This window comes from Hemiscyllium ocellatum, chromosome 13, assembly GCF_020745735.1.
Source record: "Hemiscyllium ocellatum isolate sHemOce1 chromosome 13, sHemOce1.pat.X.cur, whole genome shotgun sequence".
Classification (NCBI taxonomy): domain Eukaryota; kingdom Metazoa; phylum Chordata; class Chondrichthyes; order Orectolobiformes; family Hemiscylliidae; genus Hemiscyllium; species Hemiscyllium ocellatum.
In genome coordinates, this window is record NC_083413.1 from 66,111,812 (window position 1) to 66,134,918 (window position 23,107).

Here is a 23,107-nt window from a genome sequence, read left to right on the forward strand (position 1 = left end):
TAACACCGTCCAGGTCAAAGCAGCCTGCCTGATTGGCACCACATTGACAAACATTCACTCCCTCCACTGCTGATGCACATTTGTAGCAGTGTACACCTCAGAAATTCACTAAACTTCCTTTGACAGCATCCTACCATTTGAAAGGACAAGGCCAGCAGGTACATGGAAACACCATCACCTCCAAGTTCATTTCTGAGGCACTCACTCATCATATCCCTTCAGTGTTGCTGGTTCAAATCCCAGAACTCCCTTCCCAACACCATTATGGTTCTACCTACACCAAATGGACTGCAGTGGTTCAGAAGGCAGCTCTGCCCCCTGCCACCTACCCACCCCACCCCCAACCCCAACACCTTCTGGATGAGCAAGAAATGCTGGCTCAGCCAGAGACACCAAATTAATGTTTTTAATGCTCTGACTGATTATTTTGTAATTTTCTAAATGTCCTGTTATTACGTCCTTAATGATGGATTCCAGCAAATAACAGTTGTTCGGCAAACAGGCCACACAGTTCCTGCTCTTTGATTCAGTACTTTCCTGAATAAAAAGTGTTGAATTATTTCTAAAGCTTCCAATATTTTCTCAAGAAATGATCACCTTTCAAATGTGAGTTCTGATACTGTCTCTGCCTCTGTATTGAGCTAACCTTCACCCTCTCCCCTTACCCTCTCTCTCCTGTCCTTGCTAATAACAGGAAATAGATACCTTCCAATCACAATACATAATATGAACCAATCTACAAAAGTATGTCTCCAAAAAACAAACTTTTTAAGAATTTGAACAGAGCTGAAATCAATCTTTATAAATAAGCCATGCTTCTGTTCCGCAGAGAGTCCTATTTTTATTTCTCAGCTGTAGAACCTCCATCTCTGAGCTGGTTCGACCTTATGTGGTAGATATAAATATAATTTTAAGATCTCATATCTAAATATAGTGGTGTAATGTGTCAGGCACTGTAACAACCAATAATGGTAAAAGGTTGGGTTTATTAGTGATGTTCTTGCTCTGAAAATCTTAACATTCACAAATATTAAACTTGAAGTACAATCAAAATATTCACAGCAATACATTATTTTCTATAACGCTTTTAAAGTCAAAATCTGCTGTGCAGTTGATTTAGAAAATATTACTGGAGTGAACTTCATTCTGTCCAATTTGCAAACAATTTGGAAAACAAGTTTTTAAGAGTATTCTAGATGATGTATTTAAATACTTTGTTAGCTTTCTCAGGCCTTCTGCCTATTAAAAAAAGAGTCACAATTAATAGTGATCAAATTATCAGCTGCCAAATAGGATCTTAGTTCAGAGTGACAGACAATTCCATGTGGAGAAGCACTAGGGTAGCCAGATCATGTAACGTCAGCCTTGAATACATTGCAAGGAGTCAACTCCGAGTGAAAGGAAAGGAAAGGACAACGTGAACTTACGGGTAACATTCAGCTTTTATGTCATTTTTTAAATGTCTATCCTGGGAAAATGTTTTGTGATTTCATGAGAAAAATTGATTGAAATTGTAATACTTGTTCTGCATGGCTATTGAAATTATTATAATCTACAGCATTCACAGAGATGTTAGTTAACCTTGCACCTTTTATACACTATAAAATAATCTATCTGTAAAACATTGCAAAATTGATCTTTTATAAATTTCAAACATTATAATTCTGCACTGTTAATTTGTCAGATAATTTCATCAATAAGAAAGGCACAATTGGTAATCTGTGGCATTGCATCACATCTGTTGAAATATCTGTGGAAAGTTTATTACACACTGTTAAATTAAATAAATGTAACATCAAAAACAGCAATGTTTGAGTTAATTGGAGGTTGGCTAATTGTTAATACATATTCTGGACTAAAGTATTCACTTCAGTAGCATTTGTCTATTATTAGTCAAGATTCAATTACACAAGGAACGTTTGATGTCTGCAAGATTCACTTGTGAGAAGAGTTTGAACACTTTAATTGAGAGAAAAAGTGCAAAATGAAGACATGTAAGAGATCTGCCAGTACTGTTTGCAATGTATTAATATTTTGGGATTGGTTGGTATTTGCTACTTCTTAAGGTTGATTGTACAGTAAGAGAATGTAACCAGAATAACTGAGAGGTTATTCAGCTTGGGAATCACCCAGGATAACCTTACACTTTCATTAATGCAGAGGGAGATCAAATGGAATTGATTTCCAACTAATGAAAGAAGCTTCACATTTGGAAAATTGATGTCTGGAGAGTTTACATCACTTGCATATCTTCTGACACAAATATTAAATTTAATTAAAAGCTGAAATGATTGCGAGAAGAATGTAATGTAGGCAATGTCAACTGATCAGAGATTTTTGCACAGTTTACCCAGCAGCCACAGGATAGGCAGTTAAATTCACTCTTGAGATTTTGCCAGTCCACTGGAGATGGAGTAGGATGCAGGAGTGGTTGGAAAATGGCTGCACAAGGACTTGGAAAGGAAGCTTATCCTATTTACTCTGCCACAATATATTCCCAAAGGCATAAATGGCAACAGTGGGGGATTTCCACTCACCCAAGGCAGGATAGCCAATTAACATAATTTAAAGGCCAAGCAACAGCCATTTATCCCAGGTCACTGGCATTTTGCCAGCAGTGGCACATTGCCTTATTCTGTGGAGAGGCTCCTAGCTACATGGATTTGGCCTGCTGGCTGCTTCCTAGGGTGGGGGAAGAAAGCTGAGTTTATAAAGGTTCCATGTCTCAATGAAGGAAGCCCTTGGGAGCAGCAGCCTCCTCTGCAGCTCTCCTGCTCTGATGTCACCCCTGAATGGAGTTACCTACCCAAACACTGGAGCCTCAATGTGGAGGTACCCTGTCCTTCTGCCTGCAGCATCAACAGTGGCCACCACTATTGGTTTTGTTGCTGAATTTGTAGAGCTGCTGGTCCAGACAGTTAACTATCCTTAATGGGATAAGGGTCCTTGCCACTGCCAAGAAGATTGCCACCACATTCCCAGTGCCAGGAATATTGTCACACACTCTTGGTGCCAGTGGATCACTATACTTCCAATGCCAGGTAGATTGCCGATCTGCTCACAGTGCCCAATCCTACTGTTCTCTTCTAGAGACTCAAGATGTACATTGAGCCTGGGCACTGGGGGATTATTTTGTGGTAGCAAACTCTCGCTCATGCCTTCAGCTTTACTTATCATATGAGAAGGGCACCAGCAGTTATTAACCTGATTCTTCTTTAACGTTAGCATTGCAGGCTTAGATTAAATCATCTTAGCCTGATTGCAAACCTAACCATGAGTCTGAGAAGGGAGAGGTCCACTAACTCCCCCCCCCCCACCTTGATTTGTCTGAGTACCAGGGACTGCATTTTAACTACTGTTTTCTTGCCTTGCAACATTACAACCAGCTGCTAGGTCTTGCTGGCTCTGAGCAGGTTACTGACCAGGAGCATGTGAATGAGCTCCCAAAAGTAAAATTACACTGACTTCATAATACCAGGTGGCTTTGGTAGGAGGGATGCAACACCATATGTCCTGTTCTCTTCATGTCACACATGGGAGTGCCACCACCAGCCAATTCCCCTCCAAGCCACTCACCATCCTGACTTGGAAATGTATCGTTGTTCCTTCACTGCCGCTGGGTTAAAATCCTGGAATTCCCTCCCTCATGCGCATTATGGGTCAATCCATAGCACAGACACTGCAGCGGTTCAAGGCAGCAGCTGACCACCACCTTCTCAAGGGTAACTAATGCTGGCAATAAATGCTGGTCCAGCCAGTAATGCCCATGTGTGAATATATGTTTATATATACTTTTAAAAATCAGAGTTTAATCTATTGCTGGAATTTTATTAAAACAAAAATTGGTGGAGTTCATTTACCGTTGGATTTCTGGTAGTTTTTTTTAAACAGATGGCCTTCTGATATTACTCCATATCATTAGTTGTGTTAATGCTGATACGAAGATTAAATACGACTATTAGCTGTAGTGCCTGGCATTCAACTTTTCATTTAAGCAATCTTCCCAAGGGCCCCTCTATCTTTATCTACATTCCGTACTCTGCTCCACATTGTTGGCAGCAATTTTACATTCTTCCTTGCTCCGACTTGGCAATGACACTGGCACAACGGATTAAACCATCCTCAATGGATTCGGGACAGTGTAGGCTTGCCTCCTGAATTAGGAGTTGTGACTTCAAGTCCTCAATCAGGAGTTTTAATCACCACTTAGATTGAGAAAGTTATCAATATTGATGCAGTGTTGGAAGCCCATTCTTTTGACATAATGTTAAACTAATCAATGTAACATTAATGAATCAATGTAACAATTCCATGATAGCATACAAATCAGAGCAGTAAGTTCACTTTGAGATTGAAGCAACATTCCTACCACAACTATGGGCAATTAAAATGACAGTCAACTAGGTGTTTAATTGATTGCAGTATGTAAAATGTTAACTCTATTTCCTTACAAAATAACCAATCAGTGCAATTAAAACAGTCCTGATATTTACCAAGGTGGGTTTTGGAATGGTGTGAGGGGTTAAACCCAAAGGCTCCACTCACCAGAAGATAAAGAATGAGAAGGCACACACTGAAAATAGTATGCAAAAGAAGCAAAAACAACGTGGGAAAATTAGTTTTTCACACAATGTGTAATTAGAATGCACTGCTTGGAAACATGATGCAGGCAGATTTAAGCAAGGAATTCAAGAGGCTGTTAGATGACGATTTACATAGAACCATATGAAGGGTTATGTGGAGGAAGCAGGAAAATGGAATCAAGTCACAATGCTCATTCAAAGAGCTGGTGCAGTCACGATGGGCTGAATGATCTCCTTCTGCATTGCAACAATTCCGTGAAGGATGGATTTCCTGGATGCCGTGAAGATTTCACCCCACGGATGTCCTTTTTTTCAGATTCACTGCCCAAATGCGAACAGATTTTCTCCGGAAATGTTCACATCATGAATCAGCTAGGGTTTGGAGTTGAGAGTCACCATTGTAGCTATCGGAGAGGCAAGGGTGAATACAACATGTTTAAGGGTGGTTCAGCATTGAACACGATGGCTGGAGATTTATGAGGTAGCAGAGAGATTCACTGGAGGCTTGGAGACTGGGAGAGAGGGGAGTAGAATTGATGATCATGGTGGTATTGTGGAAGAAGGGCATTAGTGATCGTGGTGGGGCAGAATCAGGGTTTACCAGGAGTCTGGGGAAAGGGAGAGGGGCAACAATAAGAGAATAAGTGATCACGGTGAGATGGAGGATTGTGAAAGTGTAGGTGGTGTACAATGTTTTTGTTCTACTGACCCCCAAGGAAACACTCCTGTTTCTCCTGGTGTACAAACTGTGCTACAAAGGCATTTAGCTAATGAATTTAGCCCTTCTTGAATATGACAGGTTTCCTGAGCCTTGGGAAACTGGGCTAGTAGTTAAAAAGAAACAGCCAAAGGAAGACATCGTTATGGACCAGGCTATACCTCCTCAAAACATTTCAAGGTATCCCAGATCCTAACTTTTCTAGTTATTTTAAGCAGGTGTAAGTAGATATTCCATGAGTGATGCAATTGGCCCAATCACTCAGTTTTCAACAAAATAGAATTTGTTTATACAAGAACAAAAAATAACAGAATTTAGAATAACATGACTTACCTGAAAACCCAAAAGACTCTATTGCAACTTAATGATGCTGTTCCAAATACTTAAACATCCCCATAAACATCCCCCCACCCCAGCAAAAAAAAGGTAAAAACAAACACAGGTTTTTATAGGAGAGATGTCAGAGAGAGACAGGATCAGCGTGGAACTGATCCTGGGTTCTTTGGGTCCCCAGCAGCTTTTCTGGGTTCCCAGCTAAGACTAAACCAGCAGCTATTAAAAAAAACAGCTTGCTAAAACCAAACCAAACCAAACCAAACCCTGAACTGGGGGAACTGGTCACTTCTCTTTCATTGTACATGGGTTTTAAAAAACACTTGAAAGCTTTCTCAAGTAGATAGTTCCAGATATATTGGAACCTCTACCTTTCTGACCCCTCTGAAAAATATCCAACAAAAACATCACCTCGTTATAGTAGTAGCATTGTCACAATGTGCAGCATCATTCAAAGGTTTTATTGATTAAGTTGACTCCAGATATGGATAGATCAGTTTCCCACATCCTAGCTCTCTTAAAGCAGGAGGGGATGGACTGGAGCTGTTAGGTTGATTGTTTCTGATTTTTCACCTTTAAGTTTCTGATTTTTCAACACAAATGCACCCATTTTCTGGTGTTAAAATTATCCTTATTGCATATCAAGAGATATTTTAAACAGTTATGAGAACCTGCTACATTACCGCAAGCCTTTTTTTGGCTTATTTAGTGTTCAATTAAAGCTCCCTCAGCATATTTTAATAATCCTCCTCCCCTGTTTTGTTTTCTATTGAATTGTTTTCTGATGATAGTTTCAGAACACATCTTTTCCTGTGTAAAAGAGACAAGATTTGCATTTATATTGTAACTTGCATGAATTCAGAGAATTTCAAAGCACAATATATAGCTAATGAAGTACTTCAGCAGTGTAGTTTCTGTTGCTAGATCAGAAATGTGGCAGTTAATTTGCATACAATAACGGTAAGATCATGTTTTTGTGTTGCCAACAGAGAGATAAATATTGACCAGGGCACTTGGAATAACTCACCTGTTCCTCAAAACAGTAGCACAAGAACTTTTATGCCAATCTGAGAGGACAGCATGGACCTCTGTTTAGTGTGGTGAACGTGAACGACGGCCTCTTATCCAGTGCAGCACTCCCTCAATACGGCTCTGTTGAGCTCATACCCTGCACTAGAACTTGAACACACAGCCTTCTGACTATGTCATACAGCATGGAAACAGATCTGAAAGTGCAAAGTGAGCTATAGCTGATACCAAAATCTTTAAGCTTTAAAATGTATGGCCACTAACTTCTGATACTGTGTATCTGGTTCAGACTTCCTCAATTGATCTCCTGTTGATGAACTGGTAATGATACGTGTATGCAATTCAATAGAATGTTCCTCTTCTATACCATCACCAGTTGTCTCTCTCTAATAAAAGAGCAGACCTGTGATCCAATAGGACTATGGTGATTTTATTCACTCAATGGTCTAAGAGTCACCACCTAAGCTTGAGGCAGTTATAGTTAGATTACTTACAGTGAGGAAACAGGCCCTTCGGCCCAACAAGTCCACACCGACCCGCCGAAGCGCCACCCACCCATACATTTACCCCTTACTTAACACTACGGGCAATTTAGCATGGCCAATTCACCTGACCCGCACATCTTTGTGACTGTGGGAGGAAACCGGAGCACCCGGAGGAAACCCACGCAGACATGGGGAGAACGTGCAAACTCCACACAGTCAGTCACCTGAGGTGGGAATTGAACCCAGGTCCCTGGCGCTGTGAGGCAGCAGTGCTAACCACTGTGCCACTGTACCGTTATGGTACTGTAGACTGTAGGCTGGGATTTTCCTCTTCAGTGCCAATTTTCCCTTGTGTGCGGTAAGGTGGGACTTCAAGTAGCTGTCCAATCTACTGATGATCCTGAAGGATTACCCTGAATAGTTCTTAATAAAATGCTTTAGGTGGGCCCCAATGTAGCATCTTCCATCTATGGAGGAAGCCTTGTGAATGCAAAATCAACTTTCTGTCATACAGGAACTTAAAGAAGGGGCACTGAACTTCAGTGTGGCATGTTGACAGGGAAGTGAAATTCAATTGCCCCTTTGTTATTGAACAATTACCTTTTGATTGGTAACTGACTGCTCTAGCAATGTCACTGGTATCCTGTTATAGATTTTTAACATATTGACTTTACATTCACCAATAAGTGCTTTATTAATTTTGTGTTTTGTATAATCATTCTTTATGCTTAGCAGTACAAGTGACAGAAAGTGTGACGCATAAATCACTTGCTCACACTATTAACACACAATGGCACATTAATTTAGTTAGAACATTTAACCAGGGTGAAAATAGGCAGAAATTTTTCGAATGATTTTCCACAACCACCCATCAGAATCCCAATAGAAGCTCCACTGGCCTTCAGAGAAAATTCCACCTCACTCATTTCACTGAATATCTTATAGATTTTATGAAACATTCTCACATCAACCAATCAATAAGTCTTTTCTGTTCTGTTTTGTTTTACTAAAGTAGGATAATTCCATATTTTACCACTGATACAGAAATAAATATTTACCTGAATATAAACTAGTCGAAAATTTGTGAACTTCTAGAGTCAGAAATTAAACCTGTTAGCCTCCTAAGTGTACAGGTAAAGTAACCTGGGTCTTGGACTCATTGGACTTACTGATGTCTGAGGATACATTGAGGAGATTAGGTCTCTACTCCATAAGACCATAAGACATAGGAGTGCAAGTAAGGCCATTTGGTCCATCGAATCTACCCAGCCATTTAGTCATTGTTGATGGGCATTTCAACTCCACTTACCTGCACTCTCCCCGTAGCCCTTAATTCCTTATGAGATCAAGAATTTATCAATCTCTGCCTTGAAGACATTTAACGTCCCGGCCTCCACTGCACTCTGCGGCAATGAATTCCACAGGCCCGCCACTGTCTGGCTGAAGAAATATCTCCTCATTTCCGTTCTAAATTGACCCCCTATAATTCTAAGGCTATGCCCCATGGGTCCTGGTCTCCCCACCTAACGGAAACAAGCGTCCACCCTTTCTAAGCCATGTATTACCTTGTAAGTTTCTATTGGATCTCCCCTCAACCTTCTAAACTCTAATGAATTCACAACTTTACAGTTGTGAAGAATGAAAAAATGATCTCATTGAAATTTACAAAATTCTTATAAATGTATTCTAGGGTGGATGTAGATTGAATGTTTCCCTAACAGAGTGGTATAGATCCAGGGGATATGATCTTGGAATAAGGATAAGCCATTGAAGGCGGAGAGGAGGTGAATTTTTTTTCACTCAGAGGGTCTCAATTCTTTGATATTCTCCACCCCAGAGGGTTGTGGAAGCTCAATCACTGAGCTGCTTCAAGACAGAGATTGTTCTGTTCACAGATGTCATCAAGAGGTATGGAGACAGTCTGGGAATATTGCACTGAGGAATGATCAGCCATGATCTAACTGAGTGACATACCATGCACAACAGGTTGAATGGCCTCTTCCAATCCTATGTTTCTATTTCTTGTTTCTGAATTATAAACAGTCCCATTGCCAATTCACTAATAATGTAGCAAGCACACAGAATGCTGGAAAAATTCAGCAAGTCTGCAGTATCTGTGGAGAGAGAAACAGAGTTAACATTTTCAGTTCTAAAAGAAAGTCTGTTCTGAAGAATAATCATATCAAACTTGAAACATTAACCACAGATGCTGCCAGTCCTGAGTTTCTCCAGCATTCTCTGTGCTTTTGTCAAATTTTCAGCATCCGCAATATTTGCCTTCAATCAAAATATACATCCTCAAAGACATTTAACCATTTCATTTAAACAGGACCAATCAACGTTAATTTAGCAAGAATAATCCACACAATTTGACTCACTGAATGAGAAAAGGAGTGATGCTCATTGGCAGTAATAAATATAAAAAGAATTGCTGAAATTAAATCTCTGAGCATTACGTTTACAATTAGATTTCTACCTTCTATGTGAAAAGATGACCAATTTTAATGTAAGTGGAGAAGTCCAAAGTTAACATTTTTTTCTTTGAATCTTCTACTGTCACTCACACCTAGAGCTCTAAACTCTTCAATTATCCTTCCAGTAGAAAGTTGTGTGAGGAATCAATGGATTGCTGTACAACTGCCTGAAGTAGCTTTGCATCCAACTGTGCAAAAATATATAAAATTGTCAATTTTCAGTAACGCAATGGGGATAGATCTAGTTCATTTACACTTCACAGAATCCAAGCATTAAGACAGTCTGCACCAGACTTTCTTTAGTCTTGCACTGTTCCCAGATCACTTAATATCCAAAAGGAAATCTAATTTGCTGTAGTATTTTCATAGGTACTCTATTAAAAAAAAATTGTATTTGTGTAAGGCTTTTTACAATGAATCAAAGCACTTCACATTTAATAAATTTAAGTTTCAAATGCGGTCATTATTGTCAAGACAGACAAGCAGTTGGCTGGATGAGCACAGCAAGTCAGGCAGCATCAGGAGGTGGAGAAGTCAACGTTTCAGGTATAACCCTTCAGGGAGACTTCTCCACCTTCTGAGATTGGCAGGCTTGCTGTGTTCCTCCAGCCTCCTGTTGTCTACTTTGGATTTCAACATCTGCAGTATTTTTGTCTTTAACATATTGTCAAGTCAGCAAAAACACTAATTTGCATGCAGTCATTTCATTTGTATTTTCATATCCCTTCATGGCCTTGAACAGGAAAATAATGGCAGGGAGTGAGGATGCAGACAGCTCAATCTCCTTCTCCCACTGCCTGCAAGAACAGGCCAGTTGGTAGCTCATCCATTAAAGGAGTTCCAATTCTGCATGTCACACACTAGGAAGGACAAGAAGGCATTGGAGAGTATACAGAAGAGGTGGACATACAGACAGCTCTTCTATAACACAATGGTCGCATTCTTATGCAACCCTACGTTATAAAAAATCATGCTTTAGAAACAGTATTTAAAGTGTTGGCGATGTAACCATGTTACAGCCAACACATGTTTTAAAAGTTTGCATTTTAGAAACAGCATCTCTAATTCATCAATCACATCGCAGCAAATTCCCATTGACGAAATGTGCGTTATAGCAGAATGACCTGTGCCAGAATGTCTTAGGGATGAGAGATTGCAGTTACATTGATAAGCTGGAGAAATTGGGTTTGTCTTTTGAGAACAGACAAGCTTTAGAAGAGGTGTTTAAAATCATAAAGAGTTTACAAAGAGTAAAAAGGAACAACCTGTTTCCAATGCATGAAGTGCCAACAATCAGAGAGTAATGATTTATGGTGATTGGCAAAAGAACTAAAGATGACATGAGGAATTTCTTTTTTATGCAACAAATGCACAAGATTTGGAATGTACTGCCTGACAGGCTGGTGAGAACAGGTTCTAATAACAGTGTTCAAAAAGGGAATCAAATAAATATTTGAAGGCAAAAGCCTTCAACTTTACAAAAAAGATGTAGAAGAGAGCCAGGAAATAGGACTAACTACTTGACATTTTGAAAGTGTTCATAGGCCTGAATGATCTTCTGTGCTTTGTTATTTGTTGATTCTAAAAAAGATTTTGCAGACTGACTGCAATGTAAATCTTCTTTGCAAATCAGCATTTGATTTATATCTTTCTTTATAGCTTCCTTCAAGACAGTGTGTTCTATTACCGAGAATGTCAATAACTTACATTAAGTTATTGTAAGTTAATTACATTAAGTGTTTATGTATCTCCTGTAGGTAACTTGGATCAGAGCTTCATCATTCACAGTGAAAATGTTATTTAAACAACTCTTCTGGCTGGTGGCTTTGGTTGGGCTAGGGCACTTTGATGAAACAACTGTGGAACCGGATGACACCGAAGCTGAACTTATCACTGATACAAGCGAAGTTGATCCTATCACTGATATAAGCGAACCTGAAGCTCCAGAAACCACTCCACAAGAATCCCCCAAAATAATTCATGGCTGCCCAAACTGGATGGCAGGAATACCTGGCAGTCCTGGACATAATGGCTTTCCTGGTAAACCAGGCAGAGATGGTCGTGATGGTGCAAAAGGAGAAAAAGGGGAAACAGGTAAAATGCAATACTTCAAAATGGATTATAATAACCTGTTGACATAACTGGAAATCGGCATAGCAAAAATATTTGAAAAACTGATCAGAATTATTTTATTCTGTTTCGGGTTTTGCACTGAGAATTATTTTGCATTTGCATTGTGGTGCCATTTAATCTTGAAATCTGTACATTTTGGTCTTTGACTTAACTGCACAGAGTGACACTTCTGCAGTGTCAAGTTAGAGGTTTACTCCTTCAATGTAACAGACATGTAAGTCACTGAGTGGGGAATGTGGTTTACCCCAATGGGTTATTTTCATGCTTCCTATTGATGAGTCTTTAGTGATGGAATTCAGCCTCTGTGAATTAAACCTTCATGCCCCACTCTTATTCAGAACATCCAGCACTTTCTCTGTCACAGTAATGACTATGTTGGTGCTAGTCATTGGTATCTATATCGTCTAAATGAGTTGATTGATTACCCTTCCAATTTCCACATCTCTCCCAAATTTATGTGGTTCATTTCTGACTTTCCACTCACTACACTTCTCCCTCTTGCATCATAACCACTCTCCCTTTTGCAATAGTCATCTATTATACTTGCATTAGTTCCTTCTACCCACTTTCCTTAAAGATTACTACCATTGCTCAAAAGATCCCCATTTCAATCACATTTACTCTAAATGCTGTATTTGCCTGTGCGGCTCATTAACACAACAGGTGGCATATCCAACCACTGGCTAATAAGGGGAAAGGTCAATGGTGACAGAAAGAAAGAACACTCATTTATTGTGGTATTTTCCCATATGAACACCGTTGGCTCCTTGTAGTATTTACCATTTGTACCAGTATGCTTATATTTGGTTGCTTGAGATAATTCAGTGCCACCAATCATCAGTTTTCCTTGCTTTGACTTGGGCCTACCTAGTGATTGGTACATTACTATACAGCATTTGCAGAAGAGGCATTATTCTTGGATAATGTTTATTGAATAATAGCAATAATTACCACTACATTTGGTCAGACATAATTACCAGTTCCTTAGGAAGCTGGAACATGCATATGTATTCCTTCAGATGATTCGGAGTCTGTGTGGGTGAAGGTGAGAAATCACAAAGGCAAAAAAAACCATAATAGAAGTTATGATCAGATGTCTGAACAATGGTCAGGTCCAGAGATGCAAGGTATACTGGGAAATAGACAGGGCATGTCAGAAAAGCAAGGTCACGGTGACCATGGGGGACTTCAATATGCAGGTGTACTGGGTCAATAATGTTGAGATTAGAGTAGTGCTGGAAAAGCCAGCAGGTCAGGCAGCATCCTTTACTGATGAAGGGCTCCTCCCTGAAACATCGATTTTCCTGCTCCTCGGATGCATGTTCAAAAAATCGATGTTTCAGGGAGGAGCCCTTCATCTGTAAAGGATGCAGCCTGATCTGCTGTGCTTTTCCAGCACCACTCTAATCTTGACTCTAATTCCAGCATCTGCAATCCTCACTTTTGCCTGGGTGAATAATGTTGCTGGTGGATACAAAGAAAGGGAATTCATGGTATGCTCACAGGATGGCATTATAGAACAGCTTATGATGGAGCCCACAAGGGAGCAGGTTATTCTGAACTCAGTGCTATATAATGAGCCAGACGTTATAAAAGGTCTTAAAGTAAGGGAAGACTTAGGAGATAGCGATCATAATTTGGTAGAGTTCAGTCTGCAGTTTGAAAGAGAGAAGGCTAAATCGAATGTAATGGTGTTACACTTAAATAAAGATAATTACACGGGCATGAGAGAGGAACTGATGAAAATCGAATGGAATCAGAGCCTAGCAGGGAAGACAGTAGAGCAACAATGGCTGGAGTTTCTGGATGTAATTGAGTACACAGTGCAGAGGTTCATCCCAAAGCAAAGAAAGATTCTCTAGGGGATATTAGACAGTCATGGCTGACAAAGGAAGTCAGGAAATGCATCAAAGATAAAGAGAGAGCCTATAAAGTGGCCAAGAGAACTGGGAAATCAGAAGATTGGGAAGACAACAAAAATAAACAGAAGATAACAAAGAGAAAATAAGGAAGGAGAGAATCAAATATGAAGATAGGTTAGCCAGTAATATTAGAAATGATAGTAAAAGTTTCTTTCAATACACAAGGAACAAACGAGAGGCAAGCATAGACATTGGGCCACTCCAAATTGATGCAGGAAGGCTAGTGCTGGAAGATAAGGAAATAGCTGAAGAACTTAATAAGTACTTTGCATCAGTCTTCAAAGTGGAAGACAGGAGTAATATCCCAACAATTAAGGAGAGTCAAGGGGCAGAGTTGAGTACGGTAGCCATTATAAAAGAGAAATTGCTAGAAAAGTTCAAAGTCTAAAAATTGATAAATGTTCTGGTCCAGATGGACTACATCCTAGAGTCCTGAGAGAGGTGGCTGAGGAAATAGCGAAGGCATTGGTTGTAATCTTTCAAAAATCACTGGAGTCAGGGAAAGTTCCAGATGATTGGAAAATCACTGTTGTAACCCCCTTGTTCAAGAAAGGATCAAAACAAAAGATGGAAAATTATAGGCCTATTGGCCTAACCTCAGTTGTTGGCAAAATTCTGAAATCCAATGTTAAGGGTGAGATTTCTAAATTCTTGGAAGTGCAGGGTCAGTTAGAGCAAGTCAGCATGGATTTATTAAGGGCAGGTCATACCTGATAAACCTGTTAGATTTCTTTGAAGAGGTAACAAGTAGGTTAGACCAGGAAGACCCAATGGATATTAACTATGTAGACATTCAAAATGCTTTTGATAAGGTGCCTCATGGCAGTTCGAGGTGAGCTACTGGCATGGATTGAGGATTGGCTGTCTGACAGAAAGCAGAGAATTGGGATAAAAGGTTTTTTTCAGAATGGCAGCCAGTGACAGCGGTGTCCTGCAGGTTTCAGTGTTGGGGCCACAGCTGTTCACGTTATATATTAATGATCTGGATGAAGGGACTGGGAGCATTCTGGCGAAGTTCACCAATGATACAAAGTTAAGTGGACAAGCAGGTAGTACTGAGGAGGTGGGGAGGCTGCAGAAAGATTTAGATAGTTTAGGAGAGTGGTCCAGGAAATGGCTGATGAAATTCAACGTGAGCAAATGTGAGGTCTCGCACTTTGGAAAAAAGAATACAGGCATTGACCATTTTCTAAATGGTGAGAAAATCCATAAACCCAAAGTACAAAGGGATCAGGGAGTGCTAGTGCAGGATTCTCTAAAGGTTAACTTGCAGGTTGAGTTCATGACTAAAAAAATGAATGTAATGTTGTCATTTATCTCAAGAGGGTTGAAATATAAAAGCAGTGATGTGCTTCTGACACTTTATAAAGCTCTAGTAAGGCCCCATTTAGAACACTGTGTCTAATTTTGGGCCCCACCCCTCAGGAAGGACATACTGGCACTGGAACATGTCCAGCGGAGATTCACAGGATGATCCCTGGAATGGTGGGCCTAACATATGATGAACTGGGATTGTATTCATTTGAATTTAGGAGGTTGAGAAGTGATCTAATAGAAACTTACAAGATAATGCATGGCTTAGAAAGGGTGGACTTTGGGAAAGTGTTTCCATCAGAGAGGGAGACTAGAACCCGTGGGCACTGCCTTAGAATTAGAGGGGGTCAATTTAGAATGGAAATGAGGAGACATTTCTTCAGCCAGAGAGTGGTGGGCCTGTGGAATTCATTGCCATGGAGCTAGTGGAAGCTGTAATGTTAAATGTCTTCAAGGCAAAGATTGATAAATTCTTGATCTTATAAGGAATTAAGGGCTATGGGGAGAGTGACGGAAAGTGGTGTTGAAATGTCTATCAGCCATGATTAAATGGCGGAGTGGATTCGATGGGCCAAATGGCTTTACTTCCACTCCTATGTCTTATGGTGTTATGGTCTTCTCAAAGCCAGAATGGGACTCCTCATCTCCACCAACAGTAGAATGGGTGGATCCAATGTAACATCAACATTAACCCCTTCAGAATTATCACATTATACAAAAGTAACGTAGACCTAGGTTTTACAGCAGTATTGAAAGCAAAAACCAATATTTATTTTCATTACTTTTCTGAAATCAACAGTAACTTTTGGAACACACATATGAAGTCAAACAGCAAAGTCAAACATACACTTTTCTACAGGGTGCCCAATTGAAGACCCCTGTCAACAATCAATCCAAATCCACTAAACTGATTAGCATTAATCCTTTAATACTGTTAATCTTGCTGTTAAAATAAAATCCTTGGAGAAGTTACAACCTGTTGAATGTAGTGTAGTTTGACTTTTAATAGTGTATTGCATTCATAATTACAGCTGAGCAGCCCAGAGGCACTAAAAATCTAATTTATATATTTGTCGAATATCAAACTTCCTTATTATGATAGCAATCCCACATACTCTTAAAATAATTAATTATTTTAATCATATGTATATAGTTCAAACTTCATTTCACTCTGCAAAATATCAAACAACGAAAAGTGCATGTTACTCCCATGTGTGTTGTCTTTGAGAATACTTCAATATGATTGGCTCTTTATTGTTTCTGGACAGCACAGTGGCTGGACACCAGCAATCCACTTGGACATGGAAACTAGGCAGAATGTGCTGATACCCATAACCACAGTCAACAATGTATGCGCATTAATCTAGAAATGTGCATGTGGGAGAAAGGGAGGGGAGAGCAGTGGGAAAAAGAGTGGGGTGGGGGGGGGAGAAGGAAGGGAGAGTGGAGGAGAGACACCCTGAAAGAGGGGAGAAATGGGATGGGGAGAAGTGGAGGGGAGAGGTGCAAGGCAAGCAGGGTCAGAGAGAAGGAGGCTGGGAGGTGGAAGAGGAAGGAAGGAGGATGGTGGCAGAAGAGGAGAGGAGGAAGAATGGGAGGCAGTGAGAAAGAGAGGGAAGAAGGGGAAAAAGGGGGCATGCAAGGGTTAAGGGAAATAGGGGAGGGCAACAGGGTGAGTCAGAGGTGGATGGAGAGGAGGGCATAAAAGGAAGGTGAAGGGAGGGGAGAAGGGGGCAAGGTGGAAGGGGTGAATTGGAAGAGGAAGCAGGAAAGTGAGGAGAGAAGGGGCAGGAAGACAGAGTATGAGGAGAAGGGAATGGAAATCTCCTACGGGAGATCAAAATTCAGTTACTTCAATAAATCTCTCTCTTTGAGTATGATCCATTGCAATGACAACTATCTTCTCCCATTTAAAATAATGAGATCTGTGTAAATACGTTTTGTCTATAACATGTTTTTGAATTGAACTATTGGTTGTGATTTGCTCCATTAACTTTTCCAGGTAGAAGTTTACTTTTCCTAGACAATGTGATGAAAGGATTTTACGTCTGACACCTCTGCATACCGTAAAAATCCTTTTTGATGTTATACTACGTATAAGAGTGGTGTACAGTTGTGACTGGATTCCTCATAACAGCTGACTCCATACAACTTAAATAGATTCTCATACTTTTACTATCATGGCTCACCAGATTATTGCATTGCCTAACATAGCCCTGAGAACTGCTGACCATTAGGTGCCAGGCCTAGTTCTTTTATAGTCTATACTGAGCTTATGTGGACAACATCTATTTGTTTCAGTAACCTAGACCTGAAAATACACTTAATTCCAGAACAGGCCTCCTAGTTGCTGTTCAGCAGCACCTCTTGGAAATTGCACATCTATGGCCATGGGTTTGGCTTACTCACCCATCATTAGAACATAGAACATAGAAGATTACAGCGCAGTACTGGCCATTTGGCCCTCGATGTGGCAACAAACTGTGGATCCAACCTGAAGCCCATCTATCCTACACTATTCCATTTTCATCCATATGTTTACCCAATGACCATTTAAATGCCCTTAAAATTGGCATGTCTACTGCAGTTGTAGGCAGTGCATTCCACGTCCCTACTCCTCTCTGAATAAAGAAACTACCTCTGACATCAGTCCTATATCTATTACCACTCAATTTAAAGCTATGAACCCTCATGCTAGCAATCAACATCCGAGGAAAAACTGTCCACCCTATCTAACCCTCTGATTATCTTATATGTCTTAGTTAAGTCACATCTCAATTTTGTTCTAACAAAAACAGCCTCAGGTCCCTCAGCCTTTCCTCATAAGAACTTCCCTCCATACCAGGCAACATCCGAGTAAATCTCCTCTGAACCCTTTCCAAAGCTTCCATATCCTTCCTATAATGCAGTGACCAGAACCGTACGCAATACTCCAAGTGCGGCTGCACCAGAGTTTTGTATAGCTGCAACATGACCTCATGGCTCCAAAACTCAATCCCTCCACCAATAAAAGCTAACACACTGTTGGCAACTTTCAGGGATCTATGTACATGGACACCAAGATCTCTCTGCTCATCTACACTACCAAGAATCTTACCCTTAGCCCAGCACTCTTTATTTCTGTTGCTCCTTCCAAAGTGAATCACCTCACACTTTCTAGCATTAAACTCCATTTGCCACCTCTCAGCCCAGTTTTGTAGTTTACCTATGTCCCTCTGTAACTAGCAACATCCTTCGGTACTATCCACAACTCAACCAACCTTAGCGTCATCCGCAAATTTACTAACCCATCCTTCTACGCCATCATCCAGGTTATTTATAAAAATTACAACAGCAGTGGCCTCAAAACCGATCCTTGCAGTACAACTCTAGTAACTGAATTCCAGGATGAACATTTCCCATCAACCACCACCCTCTGTCTTCTTTCAGCTAGCCAACTTCTGATCCGAACCACTAAATCACTTTCAATCCCATGCCTCTGCATTTTGTGCAGTAGTCTGGGGAACCTTATCAAACACCTGCCTGAAATCTATATGCACCACACCAACCACTTTATCCTCATCTACTTGTTTGGTCACCATCTCAAAGAACTCAATAAGGTTTGTGAGGTACGACCTACCCTTCACAAAACCGTGTTGACTATCCTTAATCAACTTAATCCTCTCGAGATGATCATAAAACCTATCGCTTATAAATTTTCCAACACTTTACCCACAACCGAAGTAAGGCTGACTAGTCTATAATTACCAGGGTTGTCTCTACTTCCCTTCTTGAACAAGGGGACAACAAAATTTGCTATCCTCCAGTCTTCTGGCACTATTCCTGTAGACAATGACAACATAAAGATCAAAGCCAAAGGCTCTGCATTATCTTTCCTGGCTTCCCACAGAATCCTAGGATAAATCCAAACTGGCCCAGAGGACTGATCTATTGTCACACTTTCCAGAATTGCTAACACCTTCCCCTTGCAAACATCAATCCCATCTAGTGGTAGGCTGTATCTCAGTATTCTCCTCGACAAGATTGTCCTTTTCCAGTGTGAATACTGACAAAAAATATTCATTTAACTCTTCCCTATCTCCTTGGACTTCTCGCACAACTTCCCACTACTATCCTTAATGGCCCTAATCTTTCTCTTGTCATTCTTTTATTCCTGATATACCTATAGAAATCCTTAGGGTTTTCCTTGGTTCTATCTGCCAATGACTTCTCATATCCCCAGCTGGCTCTTCTTAACTCCCTCTTTGGGTCTTTCCTGGATAACTTGCAACTGTCAAGTGCCTTAACTAAGCCTTCACGTCTCATCCTAACATAAGCCACCTTTTTCCTCTTGACAAGAGATTCAACTTCTTTAGTAAACCACAGCTCCCTCACTCGACCATTTTCTCCCTGCCTGACAGATACCTACTTATCAAGGACATGTAGTACACTGTTCCTTGAATAATATCCACATTTCAATTGTGCCTATCCACTGCGGTTTCTTTTCCTATCTTATGCATCCTAAATCTTGCCTAATCACATCATAATCGCCTTTCCCCCAGCAATAACTCTTGCCCTGCATTATATACCTATCCCTTTTCACCGCTGAAGTAAACGCAACTGAATTGTGGTCACTATCACCAAAGTGCTCACCTACCTCCAAATCTAACACCTGGCCGGGTTCATTATCCAGTACCAAATCCAATGTGGCCGCGCCTCTTATTGGCATGTCTACATACTGTGTCAGGAAACTATCCCGCTCATATTGCACAAAAATTGACCCATCTAAAGCACTCGAAATATAGTATTTCCAGTCAATGTTTGGAAAGTTAAAGACTCCCATTACAATTACCCTGTCACTCTTGCTCCTATCCAGAATTATCTTTGTTATCCTTTCCTCTCCATCTCTGGAATTGTTTGAAGGCCAATAGAAAACTCCCAACAGGGTGACCTTTCCTTTTCTATTTCTAATCTCAGCCCACACTACCTTAGTAGACGAGTCTTCAAATGTCCTTTCTGTAACAGTAATACTGTCCTTGACTAACAATATCACATCTCCCCCTGCTTTACTATCTTCTCTGTTTTTACTGAAACATTTAAATCCTGCAATCTGCAACAATCATTTCTGTCCCTGCTCTATCCAGGTCTCCGAAATGGCCACAACATCAAAGTCCCAGGTGCCAACCCATGCTGCAAGTTTACTCACCTTATTCTGGATGCTCCTGGCATTGAAGTTGACTCACTTCAAACCCCCTTCTTGTTTGCCGGTGAATTCTTGCAACCTCGAAACCATATTTCTGATCTTACTATTCTCAGTCTTCTGGACACTGGAACTACAATTTAGGTTCCCATCCCTCTGCTGAATTAATTTAAACCCTTCCGAATAGTATCAGCAAATCTTCCCCCACTCAAGGATATTGGTACCCCTCTGGTTCAGGTGTAGACCATCCTGTTTGTACAAGTCCCACCTATCTCAGAATCAATCCCAATCATCCAGGTATCTAAAACCCTCCCTTCTGCACCATCCCTGTAGCCACGTATTCAACTCTTCTCTCTCCTTATTACTCACCTCGCTATGCTGTGGTATGGATAAAAACCAGAGATAACAGCTCTGTTTGTTCTAGCACTAAGCTTCCACCCTAGCTCCCTGAATTTCTGCTTTAAATCCCTATCTCTCAACTAGGACCACAATAAGGAGCTGTTCCCCCTACCCCTCAAAGATCCCAAAAACACAATCCAAGACATTACAAACCCTGGCACTTGGGAAGCAACACACCAACCATGAATCTCTCTAATTCCCACAGATCCTCTTATCTATCCTCCTAACTATGCAGTCCCCAGTGACTAATGCTCTGCTCCACTTCCCCCTTCCCTTCTGACTAACACTGTGCCAGAGACCTGTACTCCATGGTTTACTCCGGTAAGTCGACCCCCCAACAGTATCCAAATCTGTATACTTGTTATTGAGGGGAACAGCCACAGGGGTTTCCTGCACTGCCTGCTGGTTCCCTTTCCATCGCTTGACTAACCCACTGCCTTTTTCTTGTACCTGAGGTATCCCTTAACTCCTCTCAATAACCCCCTCCACCTCCCGAATGATCCGAAGTTCATCCAGCTCCAGTTCCCAAATGCAGTTCATGGAGCTGGAGTTGGGTGCATTCCCACAGAAAAAGTCAACAGTGGTGACCCTTGCCTCCCACATTCTGCAGGAGGAATATTCAACTGCCCTAACCGCCATCCCCACTATTCTAAATTCCCAAAGAGACTGTAGAAAAATAAAGAATAAAAGAAACTAGTTACCTTACCAAGAGAATCTTTTCTCTTTCATTAGAGGGTTAAAATCTTTGAGTAAAAAATGAGGTCCAGCATCTTTCATTAGAGGAGCAGGATGGGTGAGAAACACTACCTAAGTAGTGTTTTGGGTAACACAACCACCCAATTATATTACTTCACTTACTCAGCAGTTCTGTATCCACTCCAGCTCAGCGAGTGTTCGAACTATTCATGAGATAAGTTTATAGAATTTTAAATTTACCTTCCCAGCAGGCCCCTGATCCTCGCTGAAGCTCCTCCCACTGCTGCTGCTTCTGGAAAAATGTAGAGGAGTTGGGAGTTTGTTAGCATGATAAATTTCCATCTCACTGCAAGACAGAGTGGATTGCTGGTTCATTGTAGAACCTGTCAGGAATTCCTGATGATGGGCTTATGCTCGAAACATCAACTCTCCTGCTCCTCAGATGCTGCCTGACCAGCTGGGCTTTTCCAGCACCACACTTTTCGACTCTGATCTCCAGTACTTGCAGTCCTCACACTCTCCTCATTGTAGAACCCATCAATTATTACTCCAATTCCACAGACATCAATAGAAAGAAAATTCTATAAAGGGGGTCCTGCCACATTATTACCTGTGCACTGAAAATGAAAGCATACATCAGCTCAAACACTTAGATGAATAACTAACAGAATCTTGTCAAAACATAACAATATCCCAACCTAAGCATCAAGTAGCAGAGATTAAGTAGAGCTGTATAATCACTTGGTAATTTGGTAAAAATATATCACCTTTAATGTAAAAGGAGTTGACATTAATAGTATGCAACTGCATAAATTGTGGAGCATAGTGGACTTCATTTTACTTTTTCTTTTGTTTTAGGATTGCCAGGACCAAAGGGTGATGAAGGCCAGCCTGGGGAACCAGGTGTGGATGGAGAACAGGGGCTTCCTGGCCTCCCAGGACACAAAGGAGAAAAGGGAGACAGCGGTTATTATTATCGCTCAGCATTCAGTGTGGGACTGACCACAAGAAATCCTGTCCCAAACATCCCCATCAAATTCTCCAAAATCTTTTACAATGATCAAAAACACTACAACGAAGAGACGGGCAAATTCAGCTGTCCATATTCAGGGGTGTATTTCTTTTCATATCACATTACTGTTTATACTAAGGATGTCAAGGTTGGCCTGTACAAAAACAACAAGGTTATAATTTTTACTTATGATCAATTTCAGAATAATAATGTAGACCAAGCTGGAGGTTCTGTTGCAGTACATTTGGATGAAGGGGATGAAGTGTGGTTACAAGTTTATGGAGACAATACATTTAATGGGATTTATGCTGACAACAATAATGATTCCACATTTACAGGATTCCTTCTGTATCCAGACTTGCATTAAATAGCTTTTATCACAACACTCTGAATCCCATTCAGAACCTGTAAACACATTATGTTAGGTTTGTCACGAATGATGATTTCTTCCAATTACGAGCTGAAAACACTAACCAGATAGCAAATAGTAGTTCAACAATTTGCTTGTTATGGATCAGTAATCTTCATAATTATGTTCTATAAACAGTTTTCATATTTCCCTATAAGATTGTCAATGAATAACTGAATAAATCAGACATTTAAATATGTGTTTTTTAATCAGTCAATCCTGTGCATGATGTTACAAACTGAGGTTTTAGCTGTGTATCATTAGCACAGTAAAAGTGGTAACATGAACTGTAAGGCGGTCACATTTCAGGGATTATTACAAATATGTACAGTAAAGATGGAAACTGCAGCTGTATTTCATCTATTAATAGACATTGTTGTAACATTAACTATGACTAAAAGACATTAAATATTCAAGATGG

At 40.5% G+C, this 23,107-nt stretch overlaps 1 protein-coding gene across 1 annotated transcript; it reads left to right on the top strand.

The window, feature by feature from the left end:
• Window positions 1-1,181: 1,181 nt before the first annotated feature.
• On the top strand, window positions 1,182-23,107 carry adipoqb (adiponectin, C1Q and collagen domain containing, b). Its single transcript, XM_060834893.1, has 3 exons — window positions 1,182-1,429; window positions 11,380-11,716; window positions 22,124-23,107. The coding sequence occupies exons 2-3, from the start codon at window positions 11,416-11,418 to the stop codon at window positions 22,642-22,644; spliced, it is 822 nt and encodes a 273-aa protein (XP_060690876.1). The 5' UTR covers window positions 1,182-1,429; window positions 11,380-11,415; the 3' UTR covers window positions 22,645-23,107.